Source organism: Terrapene carolina, unplaced genomic scaffold (assembly GCF_002925995.2).
Source record: "Terrapene carolina triunguis isolate 2854851 unplaced genomic scaffold, T_m_triunguis-2.0 Scaffold96, whole genome shotgun sequence".
NCBI lineage: Eukaryota > Metazoa > Chordata > Testudines > Emydidae > Terrapene > Terrapene triunguis.
The window spans coordinates 38,348,857-38,363,479 of record NW_020664447.1 but is presented as its reverse complement, the minus strand read 5'-3'; the positions used below and the strand labels follow the sequence as shown (position 1 = coordinate 38,363,479).

The window sequence follows — 14,623 nt, the reverse complement described above, 5'->3', positions numbered from 1 at the left end:
CAGTTAGGGGCAGGGGTCCCAGGAGGGGGTGAGCAGGGGGGTTGGGGATTCTGAGGGGGGCAGTCAGGGGGTGGGAAGTAGGAGGGAGTGGATGGGGGCAGGGCAGGGCTCCCTGGGTGCACACCCTAATGAAATGTGCTGCGCACGCCTATGGTGATTACAAGAGTAGGAGCGGGGAAATCACTAGCCGCATGAGAACAGGGTGAAGGCAAATCAGCCACCCCCCACAAAACGTCAGCACAGTCCCTAAGATAAAGCGTGCTACGGCACAAGCTCGCCCCCCAAGTCACCAATCCACGCGCTCACCCCTGCGCAAGTCACCCTCCCGCCCCGGCGTCACCCTACCAGCCCCAGCCACATTCTGCGGGCGGTGCAGAGCCGGCCTTGGAAACCACAACTCCCGGCCGCCCGTGCGCGCCGGCGGCGCCTCGTTCCGCGGTGCTCACCCTGGGACTTGCAGTCCGCCCGCGGCTCCGCAGGCATGAGGGCGCGGCGCGGAAGCGCCAGTACTACAACTCCCGGCGTGCCCGGGCGCCCTCTGCTCCTTCCTCCGCGCTCACCTTCCTGTCTTCGCGGCGAGAAAATAAGCCTGAAGTTCCCTGCGATCAGCTGATCCCCTCTGACAACGAGGGGAGACGGAGGCGAGGAGCTGGGGAACTGGCATAGGCACCCCGCGGGGGCAGTCAGCCTGCCTGGTGGGGCTGACACAGCCATCCCGGGGCTACACCTCAACGTGGTGGGGGAGCGGGGCAGACTCCCCCCAGGCTGCTGAGAGGAGGAGGAGGAGGAAGAGGCGGCTGGGACCTGACTCAGTCACTAAGTACTGGAGGGAGGAAGAGGAGGAGGAAGGTGCCCGCTGTTTTGTAAACAATAGACTGGGTTGTGGAGTCCCTTTTGGGGGGCCTTCTTTGTTCCTAGGCACAGTATATCCCATCCCCCTCTCAAACCCGCCTGCCCGATGATTGTGTTGTTGTTTAACAGGAGGAATTGCTCCTTTTTAAAAAACTGTTTAAAATGACAAAATGTTGTTTAGTCTGGTTTAAGGTAGGTGAATGGTGAAAGTATGAGCAGGCAAGCAGTCGATACTGCTGTTATTTAGTAAATGTAGAATTGTTTAAAGAAATGTGAAGTGACTAAAGAAAACATTTGTTTTAGCTCCAGGCAGAGTCTATATTTGGAGTGATCAAGACACAAGTGTAAACAGTGTATAGGTGCAGTTTAACCCTCCTTGGCACCTCTCCCCCTGCCCTATCATTGATGATATTTTTAATAAGTTATTGCTTTAAACAAGCGTTTAAAACGACCAAGAAAAAATTGTTGGTTGTTTTGATTTAAGGTAGGTGAAGGACCAGGCCACAAATATAATCAGTCAGCTTCAATTTTTAAAAAGTTGTTTGTTTGTTTTTTTAAAATTTAAATGACAAGTTAGCTGACTTAGTCACGATAGGCTTTGTATATGGGGTGGCAACTGTAAATAAGTGTGTACAGACAAAGACTAGTTGATCTGCAATGTACATGTAGCAAAAAGAACAGGAGTACTTGTGGCACCTTAGAGACTAACAAATTTATTAGAGCATAAGCTTTCGTGGGCTACAACCCACTTCTTCGGATGCATTTATTTGTTTTAGTGGCCTTATTTTGGAAATACTGTGTGTGTGTGAGGGATACAAACAAACGTCAGTGTGGTTATAATAACTTAGATTTTGTATCCAGAATCACAGGGCCGAGCATACAAGGATAATTTCTTCTTTGGGAAAGCAGATCAGGAAAGTCCCTGGAGTGCTGTGAACTCTGAGGGAGGAGCTTAACTGTGGGGTGAGACTAGTGAATTTTCTAGGGATACAATGCTCTGCACTGTGCATTTCTAAGGTTATCTCATTTCTTCTTAAGGTCATATGTTACTAATTAAAATTAATCTTTTTTTCCTCCCTCGGCTCTAGGTGTTCCAGGGAAACGTTTGAACCTGTCTATTGAAATACCCCAGTCTGATTTCTGTACATCACTGAAACTACAGCTTCAAGTTAAGTAGAAAACCCTGTGGGTCAGCAATTGAAACAACCAACCTTGTTTAAGATTAATTTAGAGAAAGAACACCTCATCTGCACTTTACGTATCATTAAACCTTTTTTTGGGGGGGGGGTGGAGGGAGGGAGAGATTCAGCGTTCAGGCTGGTACAAATCTTTACAGCAGCAGTCATTACATTGTTTATAAAGTTAAGAATCCAAAGTCTTTTTTTTGCAGCTTTTTGTCCTTGTGAAGACAGATTACTTTTACAACTGAAAGCTCTTGAAAACCTGTATACATTTCCATTAAAAAAAAAAAACTGATCAGATAAATACAACTTAAAAAAAAAAAAAGCTGAAGATGAGTGCTCATGCTCAAACAGCAGAGAAGGGACTGAACACAGTACTCCTGTGTCAGGAAAGTTACGTTTGCAGTGGGACCGATGAAGCAGTCTTTGAGTGCGATGAATGTGGGACCCTGCAATGTCAGCGCTGTGAAGAAGAGTTGCACAGGCAGGAAAGGCTGCGAAACCATGAACGGACCCGTATAAGACCTGGCCATGTCCCTTACTGTGACAACTGCAAGGGTGCCAATGGGAATATAATGCACAACAATGCCACAGGATCCAGGCAGAGGGCAGCAATGAGGTGCCAGATGTGCAAAATAAACCTATGCGTGGAGTGTCAGAAGAGGATGCACGCTGGGGGAAACAAAAGGAAACACCCAATTACCGTGTACCATAGTAGCAAACCCCAAGAGGAAGAGGAGGAAGGGATGGATGAGGAGACCAAGAGGAGGAGGATGACAGAAAAGGTTGCAAGTTTCCTCCTGGTGGATGAAACTGAAGAGATTCAGGTGAGAACTATTGTGTTTTTTTAACAGACAAGATATTTTAGTTTCTGCGTTAACCACCCTTCTTGATAGTTCTGTTAGACTAAAGAATTCTTCAAGCGGAGTCTATGTAGTCAGATGCTTGAATCGTAAAACAGCACTAATGATGAAATTGGGATAATCTGCTCTTGGTGCTAAATTAGCATCCTCGGCCAAAGAGACATAGTGCTCAGGAATTTTCTTACGTCTAGCATGTGAAAATGATTATCATCCAAGAAGGAGACCATCTCCTGCGGAGGTAGTCAAAAGACTACACTGATAAGCCCTTTGCACAGCAGGAGTCTTCTCTGGGAGAGATCATGTGATCAGGGCCGGCTCCAGGGTTTTTGCCGCCCCAAGCAGCCTAAAAAAAAAAAAAAAAAAAAAGTCGCGATCGCGATCTGCGGCAATTCAGCGGGAGGTCCTTCGCTCCAAGTTGGAGTGAGGGACCCTCCGCCGAATTGCCGCCGAATAGCTGGACGTGCCGCCCCCCTCCGGAGTGGCCGCCCCAAGCCCCGGCTTGCTAAGCTGGTGCCTGGAGCCGGCCCTGCATGTGATAATGAGCAGAGCTGTGGGAAGAACTGGGTGGACTAATGGAGAACAGATCAAGATAAGCTCTCTCTGCACAGGGAACCCAGCTAACACAGATGATAAAGTGGTTTGTTTTGGATTTTATTTTATTTTTTTTGGGTGGGAGGGAGGGGAAGAGAAGATAGAAGTGACAATGTTCTATAAGAAAATCTAGACTTGTGGGTGCCATCCAGGCTTCGAGATACTGTGCTTAGGGTGTTATGGTCACAGGTATGATTTTAAAACTCCTACTGAACACAGTTGGGGTGAACTGATTGCCCATTCCTTTGGGCAAAGAATGTATGTAAAGACAGTAATATTACTCATCAGCTCAGAATGACCACTGCAGGAGAGCCTATTTTACCATCACCCTGATTAGTGTATAATAAATACCACTACCAGGCATGAGGGGCAGCATCGGAGAAAGCACAAAGGTACTGTTTTGAAAATGTAACCAGTGGGTGGTGGAGGCTGGCATTAGAGGTGGGTGATGGACTGATCGGAGGTGGAAGTCGTCATCATCTCTACCTATGTAAACAGGGTGGGGAAATACTCTGAAGGGCCTTGAAATTAGCTTATGTTTGATGCAATAGAGAAGTGAGAGCCAGTGGAAGCGTTCAAAGACAGGAGATGACCTAGACAGAGTGATGAGCTAGGAAAATTACCTATCCAGCAGCATTCAATATGGATAGGAGAGGGGCAAAATTGAGTTTGTCAAGGCTAAAGAAAAGGATGTTGCAGTAATAGAGACATGAGATGAGAGTTTTAGTTGTATGGAAGGCTACAAGAGGCCATATCTTTGAGATGATATGCAGAAAGAATCTGAAAGATTTAGATGTAGCTTGGATGTTAGGACTTAGAGAGAGGTCTGAGTCAAAGATCATTTCCAGGTTACGGGCCTGAGTGACAGGCAGGATGGTGGTGTTATCCACAGGGATCAAGAAAGGAGGTAGTCTCCCTTCCCCACAAGTCTTTCCCACTAAGCGCTCTCTTTTAGCCATGATGAGGTTGAGCTGACTGCTGGATATCCATGATGGCACGTAAGAGACAGGCTGAGATTTTATTTTGAACAGGTGCTACCTGTAAACATCCTCAGAACTTGCTCATTATCCTCAAAACTCTCCTTTGCCATGAAGCCTACAAAAAAATTAGCAATGATTACGCTGCTGGTATTTGGAGTCCACTGCCTATCATACTGACCAATCCTGTCTTATTGTTTCTTTTTACTTCCCTATCTGTATCCATCCGTTGTGTCTTGTCTTATACTTAGATTGTAAGCTCCTTTGGGCAGGGACCATCTTTTTATTCTGTGTTTATACAGCGGTTAGCACAATGGGGTTCTGGGCTGTGAGTACAGTTCCTAGGTGCTATGGTACTACAAATAATAGGTTAGCTTTGCTAAACTTTTAATCTTACCTCTTATAGTAAGCCTAAGAATCACAGAGAACTGATTTAATGGGTGGTTCTTACCACAGGGTAAGAATACAATCCTTTGGTGTAGTCTCACCATCAGTAGCAGGTGGGATAATATCAGTTTGTCCAAGGTATAATTATGTAGTGTACACCCTTAGGTAGAGTAAGCAGCCTCCTGGGCTCCAGCTGATCATGGAGATGTTTGATCATGTGCATTCTGCCTTCTATAGCATGAGGTGACTGACTGCTGCTCTAGGTTCATAAGTCATAAGAGACAGCTAGGCCTCTTGTTCTTAGTCAAAGTGGGGCAAGGAAAAAAGCTTTGTGGCTAGAGTTTCTTAACAAAGAGAGGAAGAAAGCTTCCTGCAGCAAGTTACAAGAGGCTAGGTTCCTGGAAGCCACAATGTTAAATGGAGAAAGGAGGGTCCATTTATTGTTGATTCTCTCAGCTGAAACTCCCACAGCAACCAACATCTCCCTCTCCAATTTAAGAGTTTTCCTTGCCTTATTAACAGAGCAACCCTTTCTACCTCCTGAGTCCAGCCCCATGCTTGGGTTTCTCTGTAACCCCTGCAGTGAGACATCTTTTGTCAACCTGTTGCTCAAAGGTATGGAATTGAGCTTCTTCCTGCCAAACACTGCACAGGATATACATACTGCTCCATGGAAAGACTAAAGAAAGTTTAGATGCCCTGGATGACTGCTGAACATAGAAGATGGAAAGGAAACCACATCCTGTACTTGCCCCAAGGATGGCCCATTCAAGATGATCTGGTTGGTCATTTTATGCAACTGTTGGGTAATAGGTTGCTCTGCTGTTAGGGTCTAATGTTCCCTCTAATTTAAAAGTTACATGCACTCTTGATGGAAAGCTGCTTTAATAGTCCTGAAAATACTGGGGCTTCTCTTTATTACATGCTGGCTTGAGCAAGGTCAGAGTCCAGAGGTGAAAGGATAGAAAGACATGGAACACATTTTCCTAAAGAGGGAATCCTTAGCAATCAAAACAAACTAACAAAATGACTTCTGTGTTTGGAGAAGATCTCATCTCTGTGTTTTACTGCCTGCCTCTGTGTGCGGAGAAGCATTTGTGTAGCAAATGCTCCCAGTTTCTGTAACACCATCCCCCCCATCTGCTGGTGTGGGAATACTTTGATGACGCTGTCCGCCTGAGCCTTTTCCCCCGGACTGTACCTTGCTTTCCTGCAGCCTTAAGTTCCACAGTGGGGCCTTTGCCTCAGACTTTTAAAAGGAAGCAAAGTTGTGACACCAATCAGACACAGGGCTTGACAGAGGTTCCCAACTCTTAGGGGTGGGGCGTCTTGTTTGCATGGTCTGAAACTGGGGCTTCCATGTCCCTGGCATCCGTTTCACCTGTTTTCCTCTCTCTTTCTCTCTCTCTCTCTCTCCCCCCCCCCCCCTCCTCATTTGGTTTAGGAAGCTTTTCTTTCCTATGTATCTTTGTGAATTTGTTTCCTCCCAGCTCTATGAATGTCTCCGTTCTCAGTCCCTGTCATTCCCTCCCTAGCACTTCCTCATCTCTCTCCTACTCCTTTTCCAGTTCTCTCTCCCCCACTTGGTTGGCTTTCTGTTCTCCCAGTGCAAAGGATGGGAGCAACTGAAAAGTGTTGACAGATACAATGCTCCTACAAAGCAGCTCCTCCCTCTCCACCTCCCGGGTCTGTAAGCATTTTGGAGAACATTAGGATACTTTTTTCTTAGAAGTGTGAGAGGAGTCATACAAAACTCAGCAGAATACACAACCCTGCCAGTGGTCCCCAGCCTGACTCCTGGCTGATTTGAAAAATAATCCTTGGAAAGCATTGTATCATCACTTTTCTCCCTATGGCTTGCTTGTTCTGCCTTCCCTCTGGGCAACTGGCTGCTTCTTGCCTGCAGTGAGTGCAGGTTCTCTTTCCTGCTTCTTGCCGCTCACCACTGCATGTGTGTGGTCACACTTCTGCCCTCTTGCTGAACTAGGCACAGCTCTGAAAAGCAGGCTGTAGGCTACTTAGCAGTTGCTTGTCCCTTAGTCCCAGGATGGTTTTTCAAAACCTAGCTAAACTAGAATTATTGGCAGATATGCTGGTGCCTTCCCCATGCTTACCAAAGGGCTCTTTGTAGAGTTCCAGTGGGAGCAGAAGACAGGCAGACAGAGCAAGTAGAGGCTTGAAGAGAAGCCATGGGAGGCAGAGTCTGGTAATCTCCTGACGCCTTTTCTCCTCTCATCCAATCTCTCTTGGCCTTTCCCACTGCTGTACTCCCCTGTTTCAGCAGGGGCCAGTCAGGGTATGTCTACACAGCAATGTAAACCTAGACCCCTTTGTGTCCACACAACAGTTGTGCTAACGTGGGGTCCCAGGACCCTGCAAGGCTGGAGAGTCTGAGCCTGTGTTAAGCTGGGATCTAAGGTCTGAGCCCCATTGCTTTCCTATGTGCACACAGCTCCGCTTTGATTCCAGTCACAGAAGTGCTCCAGATGTATCCCAGAGTTCCTTGGGGCAACTTCCTTATAGTTCCTATGTTGACAATCTGTGGTGCAGTCTCTTGCACTCTATTGCAAAAGGAAGCCACACATCCCTTTGCAAATGGCAGCAGCTCAGGTCTGCGTTAGCCCAATGTCTGCTGAACGCTGGTCTGGAAGTGCCTTATCAGAGCACCTGCAGGGTTTTCAGTGGACACTGTGAAAAGCTTCTTCTGATTGAAGAGAGCTGCTTTCTGGTCACAAGAGCACAGCCAGATTTTGGTGAGCGCAGCCCAGGTGCCTCAGCGCATACAGCCCCATGGAGGGCCTGGGAGCAAGGGCCAGAGAGCGGAGGGGGGACTAAGTGGCTGCCCTGCAGGAAGAAGGGGCAGCAGAGCTCCTGGATCAGCACAACTCGGGGAGGATGACCCCCAACATCCTGGCTGCTCCCCTTCCCTGCAGGGTAGCCTCTTCGTCCCCACTTCACTCGCTGCCCCCGCCCCCACTCTCCCTGGGGCTGTGTGTGCAGAGGTGCCTGGGAAACGTGCACTATCAGGGTGGCGAGTGGGAGTTAGCCCCAAAACCTCTCTGCAGCCTCCTGTTGCAGCTGCTCTGGCTCCCCCTCGCTGCTGAGCAGAGCTTGCCTGGAGCAGGGAGCAAAGCTGACAGGCGGGAGGTAGCTCCTGGCTGCCAGGATGTTGGGGGTCACCCTTCCCCAGCTTTGAGTCCAGGGCCGCCCCGGGGGGGGACAAGTGGGGCAATTTGCCCCCACGAGAATATAGTATTTGATAGTATTGCAACTTTTTTTTATGGGAGGGACCCCCGAAATTGCTTTGCCCCAGGCCCCCTGAATCCTCTGGGTGGCCCTGTTTGAGTCAGGAGGTCTGCTGCTCTCCCTCCCTGCAGGGCAGCTGCTTGTTCCTCACTCCACTCTGTGGCTTTTGCTCCTGGGCCTTTCCTGCCCTCCCTGGGGCTGCGTGTGAAGGGGCACACGGGCACTGTGCACTGTGAGGGCGGTGAGTTGGAGCCAGGCCCACAGCTTGTGGGGGCAGGGATAAGGGATCCCGGGGGAGTGCTGGCATACGCTGTACCCCAAGCCCTGGGGATGCACTTCACTGCTCTGGAGCTGGCAGCGGCCAGGCTGAGGGGTGTGTATGTGTTTTTTCTCTGAAACCTACATTTTATGTCAAACTTCAAAACAAACAGACAAAAATAAATAAAAAACAACCAACCAAAACCACCTTCATGGAACATCCCATTTTAAAAATTAAGAATTGCCAAGTTTCATTTGAATAGTCTGACAGCCCTGGAGCCTGATGGCCTAATTATCCTCAGAACAGGAGCACGTGGGCATTTTCCTGCCAATGTGACTCAGCCTAGCGGTGAAGAGCCCAATTCTCATATTAGATAGTAATTCATTCTACTGACAGCTATGAGAGGAGCTAATTATGCAATTTATGAGCTCCTTATGGACATCTGTGTCCCATCAATTGCACCCATCACGGTTAGGAAACAAGGTGGGCAGTAGAGTTTTCCCACAGTGCAACACATTTGTAAGGCTAGAGTGTCGTCATGGGAAGGGGTGTGCAAGACGCTCTGGGATAGGGTTACTTTGACTCAGGTCTGTGCACTGCAGTGTGGATGCCAGAGCCCTAAATTTTAGTATGGGTCAGAAAATCCTTACCCTAGGGTTAAAATGCAGTGTAGATACTCAAGCCTAGGGTTCCCTGACATGGGTCAGCTGACATGAGTCCCACTAACCCTAGGCTTACATTGCTGTGTAGACGACCCTCAGAGGCAGCCCTTGGAGCTCAGTACCTCTCATTGCTTTTTCCTCACTGGTAATGTTGGCTGAGTAGCTTGGTGGTCATGTGAAACTGGAACTGTCATATTCCTCCTAGTGAGGTCTTGACTCCTTGCCTCCCTTCCCGCCCAATTATATTTCACACTTTCCCATTGCGCTAGTGGGGGACTAGATTAAGAGAGAGTTTATGTAGAAAATATTCTTTAAATATAACCCCATCAAAGGCCCCTACATAAGATGCTTCTGCATCACAAGGAAGTTAAACTTTGTTAGTATGGAGGGAGTGTTGTCTAGTAGTTAGAAAAGATGTCTAGGAGTCAGGACCGCTGGATGCTGTTCTTGGCTGTTACTGACTTACTGTCCATTGGGCAAGTCACTTCACTTGCCTGGGCCTCCCTGTCGCTATTTGTAAAATTAGGGTGATAACACCTGCTTTCCTCACAGCACATTGGGAGGCCAAATTAATGTCTGAGAAGGACTCTGAATACTATGAGTACAAAGTATTATTAGCATTCCTGTTCCATTCTTGTTAGCTGTTCTAAAAAAATAAACAAACAGGTTGGAGTCCTCACAGAGCAGAGGAAGTGTTCATTGTTCTCAGATTAGCACAAAAGTAAAAAAGAGTACTCCACCTAGGGGATCAGTTACCAGGCTATCTACCTTGCTTTCAGAAGTTGTTAGAAAGCTCGTTAGCTGTTTCGTACCACCCAGCTGCCCCTCATGGATGTAGCCTCCCTGGTAATTGCTCGGTTCCCAATCACTATCTTGTCTCAGGGCTGTGGCAGGGTAATGGGGCCTCTTTACAGTTTTTCCCCACAATATGCCTGGTCTGCCTCATGACCTTTGAAATTGGATTCACAGTCTCCATTGCTTGCCCAAAATTTGTAAAAAAGGTTTTATCACTCCTGCCTTCTTGCCTTTCACAGGCAAGAGCCCAACAGTCCCATGTTCCAGGCGTGGACAACCTATACTTTTCAATAATAATGTTATGTTATTATTTAATGCCCAGATGTGCCAATTAGGATCACATTGTGCTAGGAGCTGTACAAACACACATGAAGATACTGCCTCCTCCCTGAAGAATTTTCATTCTAAGAATAAAGATAGCCCTGATTTTCTCCCTACTGTGGCCCCTTTACACCATTCCATAGGCAAAAAGAGGGTACAGTGGCCTCCCCTTAGGGAATACCCTCAGTGTAAAGTGGCTTCCCTGGTGGAACAGTTCTATGCAACTCCTTGCAGCCCCCAACACAAGGGGAGAGTTAATGGTGGGAAGGGGCATGGCTGGAGTGAGCTGTGCTCTGACTATTCTGGGCTGACAGTGGCCCATAGGCAGCTGTGGGGGCCACATATAGAATTCTAGAGGCACAAAGTTGATTTAAAGCCTCTTTTGTTCCCTTCCCTCCCCACTGCCTGGGCTGTCTCTCAGAATTAGGGCCTATGATGGTATAAGGTCTTGTTCCTGCAAATATTTATGCCCATGGTTACCTATCTTTATTAGTCCTATTGAAGTCTATGAGACTACTCAGGGTACTATAAAATTAAACATGTGCAGGATCAGGGTCTAATTCACTATGAAAAATTAGATTTTAATTATAAGTAAGGAATACTTGATGTTCTAAATTAACTACTTTTGGAAAGACTTTTCACACAAAAAAAATCTCATGACAAGAAAGAAGAAATATTAGATAAACTGAGTAGGAGACCAAATCTACAGATTACCTTTTAGACTAAACGCTCCGCTTTGATCCTTCTGGCCCACTTTCACACTGCCTGCTCAGAATGGAATATCTGGTCTCTGAGGCATTTGAAAGCTGGAAAGGAGTGATAGAAACAGGGTTGAACTAAGGCAATCTGAGTCCCTAGGCGCACCATAATGCAGAGCCCCACTATGGCCCCATCCGCATTCCATGGTCCTGCATCCCACTTGGAGTGGCATGGCAGAGGGAGGGCTCCCTCCCCTCGTAGAGAGTCCCTTTCCCCTGGAGTGACAGCAGGGACTTTCCCCTGCTCCCCTCCCCTGGGGGGCAGCAAGGACACCAACAGGAGTCCCCTCTGGAGGTGTAGGAGCAGCAGCGTGAGGCTCCCCAGTAACTATCTTAGCAGCTGAGGTGTATTGGAGTTGGTGGGTGGGTCTACTGCGCTTTTCTCATGGCACAGTTTCCTCCGTGGGGTGGTGCTGGTGGGGCTCCCCAAAGCACTGAGATGTATGGAGTAGTTCACACCTCTCAGAGCCATTCTCTCAGTTTGCAGAACCAGACAGATATTGTTCCATCTGTTCTGCTCAGCTCATATTTTCAGACTTCAATTCACAACCATATGGCCTAGATTTTGGTTTTTTTCCCAACGAAAGCTGAGATTCTGATTTCATTGCCTGATTCCAGGAGCTGGCATTTTAGGCCTGGGTCTGTAGTGCCTCGGCCTTAATCCAGCCCTGGATGGAGCCCCGTAGTTTGAATAATTTAAAACTGAACTGGCCAAAACATTAGTATCATAGGGAGCCATGCTGCCTTGGGAGAGATGGACTGGGTCTCTTTGATTTCCAACTTCTATGATTTAAATGCTAACCCTGTCTGAGATTCGCTGCCTAAAAATGCCTGACTTCTGCATTTCAGAAGTTCAGTGCTGTCTGTTATGGAGGCACTGGGTGAGACCACACAGTTAAAATTGCAACTGCTATTCCATTATAAAGCTTAATTTGACTCTTTCCCACTCTGTCTTTAGTTGAAAGAGCCATTGGTCTGAATTTATGTAGGTATTACAAGTTTTAAAAATGATTTTTAGAAGTGTAGAAATAGAATGGTTTGTATTGCATAACTTAAAAACAAACAAACAATGATTTTCAGAATGAAAAAAGTCCTTTTGGGATTCATTTATTTTTGCTATTTTTGTCTAGACAGTGGTTTATTGCAGATGTTTGAAAATTGATATATATGACACACATTTGAACACACTGCCAGGAATCTTGTCATTTATTTTTCCATTGATTTCTGGTTTTTTTGGTTTTTTTTTTTTAAATATACACTGCGGTTGTATGTTGGGGGATGCTGTGGTATATTGGTTGTCAGATGAGTCTGTTGAATGATACATTCGATGATTTGTACGTTTGGCATCTAAAACTATAGATTGACAACACTTTTAAGTTTTAGTCACCAGACATGCTGTGCCAAAATGAACCCAGTCAAAGAGTAGGATTTTAAAATGCAATAACCAATACAATTCAAACCAATAGAATTCCAAACTTCAGTTCAAGACTATCTATACGACACTACCTGAATATCATATGAAGCATTGTTGAGTTTGTGAATTATGTATGGCTTATGAAGAGGCAGGCTTTGTATAACCTTTGCATGAATAAGAGTAAGACATAAAAGGTCTTATGCATAGTTCTGAGAGGAGAAAGTTCTGTGAAAAATGGATAAGATTAATTTAGACGTGGTAGTCGTTGTGAGTGTTTTACCTGTGGGTCAGAGTTAAGGTTGTTTGGGTGCTAGTCATAGAGAATGTTTTCATTTTATGGTTTTTTTTTTTTTTTACATGAACTTTAACATATATTGTTAATGAATGAGATCAGTGTCAAGAAATTCATGGTCAGGAGGTTCATCTTAGGAGTCTTGGGCTATCTTTTTACCTTCTCCCTGATCCCGTCAGTTCATATGGCCCATAAATCTCTGGAAAGATATGTGTTGACTTCAGTGGACTTTGGATCAGGCCCTTTATTGGGTAAAGTTCAAAACAATGTACTTAGCTTCCAGACAAGTTAACATCCCTTCTGACCTTAAAGTCTATGAGTCTATGACCCAGGCCTCCAGAAATTAGTGGCCAGTAGAAGGGAAATCAGTGCCCTTTGCTATTGTAGGGAACTCCATGGGAGGAGTCAAGGGGGGGAATGAACTGAATTTAATCCCTCTCAGTAAGTGTTTTTATTTTGCTCTTCTTGTGACACAAATTGTCTTGAGCAAACACCTATTGAAGGAAGGATGCCTTGTCCCCATGTGGACACACATGGCAAACTACAATAACCAGACCTTGAGCAGGACAAAAACTTTGAACTCTAAAGCACTGTTATTCTGCAGTTGAAATTAGGATTTCAGGTGAGCCTGCCTTGTCTATCTGATCATCTCTTTTATCTGAGCCCCGTTGCTGTGCTATCTGAACAGAAATGTCTCACAATCTGCCATTAAATTTATGACAAGTCTCACTTATCCCAAGTAAAAGCCCCGGAAACCAGATGTATTGAAGGCCAGGTGCTGTGGTTTTTGTTTTGTTTTGTTTTTTAAACTGTTGTGGTTTTAAAAAAAAAAAGGCTCAATCAAGTATATTACAAGGTGGAATATCAGGTCTGTCTTGCAGTTTTGAAAAACCTGCTTTAAAAATTGCTTTAATTCACTTCAGAAGTCTGGATCTAAATCTGTCTTTTTTTTTTTTTTTTTTTCATCCCATAAAATGTATTGCTCTGGGAGGGTGAGGGGGGGGAACTGGCTTGGAGAATTGGTGATAGGATATGGAGGAGCTGTCATTTGGCCACTGATGATGAAGGGCAAGAGCACCTACATGACTTACAAGCCTGGGTCCCATTAAAAGTCAATGGGACTTAAGCTCCTACAACACTTCGGTGTTTTTGAAAATTTTGCCTGGGACTCCTATATGTTTGTAAGGTTTATAAAGGACCTAAATGGAAATTGCTCATCCTCACAATCCCTGTGAGCCCTGAAGCCAACTCTGGTTTTAGTGTTGTCTTTTCTAGTTTCCCGTCTATAATGTTGTAATTTTCTTATTTTGGAAGGTGATGAATGAAGAAGACTTTATTAAGAAACTGGACTGCAAGCCTGACCAACACCTGAAGGTGGTGTCCATCTTTGGGAACACTGGGGATGGCAAGTCACACACCCTTAACCACACTTTCTTCTATGGTCGTGAGGTCTTTAAGACATCTCCAGCCCAAGAATCCTGCACAGTCGGTGTATGGGCAGGCTATGACCCTGTCCACAAAGTGGTGGTGATTGACACAGAAGGTCTGCTTGGGGCCACAGTGAACGTGAGCCAAAGAACGCGGCTGCTTCTTAAGGTCCTGGCCATCTCTGACCTTGTTATCTACCGTACGCATGCTGACAGACTCCACAATGACCTCTTCAAATTCCTTGGGGATGCTTCGGAGGCCTACCTGAAACATTTCACTAAGGAGCTGAAGGCAACCACAGCCCGCTGTGGCTTGGATGTTCCCTTGTCCACTCTGGGTCCTGCAGTCATTATCTTCCATGAGACTGTGCACACCAAGCTACTGGGCTCCGGTGAGTAGAGAGAAAGAAACAGTGATTCAAAATATAGCTAAATGTTATCTGTTAATTGGACTGCCATGTGGAAGATCTGGGTGAGAGTCTGGTCTTGCTCATGTTTCAGAATGGCAGAGGGTCTGCAGAGGCAGCATGCTATGCTCTGATGGTGGAGTGAGAGATTTATGTCACAGGGTAGCAACCCAGTTAGCCAGTTAATGATC

The 14,623-nt window shown here is 46.2% G+C and overlaps 1 protein-coding gene across 1 annotated transcript in view; it reads left to right on the top strand.

Moving 5' to 3' along the window:
- The first annotated feature begins 566 nt into the window (after positions 1-566).
- Positions 567-14,623, top strand: part of ZFYVE1 (zinc finger FYVE-type containing 1) — a 29,576-nt gene continuing 15,519 nt past the window's right edge. Inside the window, exons 1-3 of the mRNA XM_024197492.1 lie at positions 567-849; positions 1,941-2,860; positions 13,913-14,417. Coding sequence (XP_024053260.1) covers positions 2,366-2,860; positions 13,913-14,417 — 1,000 coding nt within the window. The 5' untranslated portion in view covers positions 567-849; positions 1,941-2,365. The remainder of the gene's footprint in view (positions 850-1,940; positions 2,861-13,912; positions 14,418-14,623) is intronic.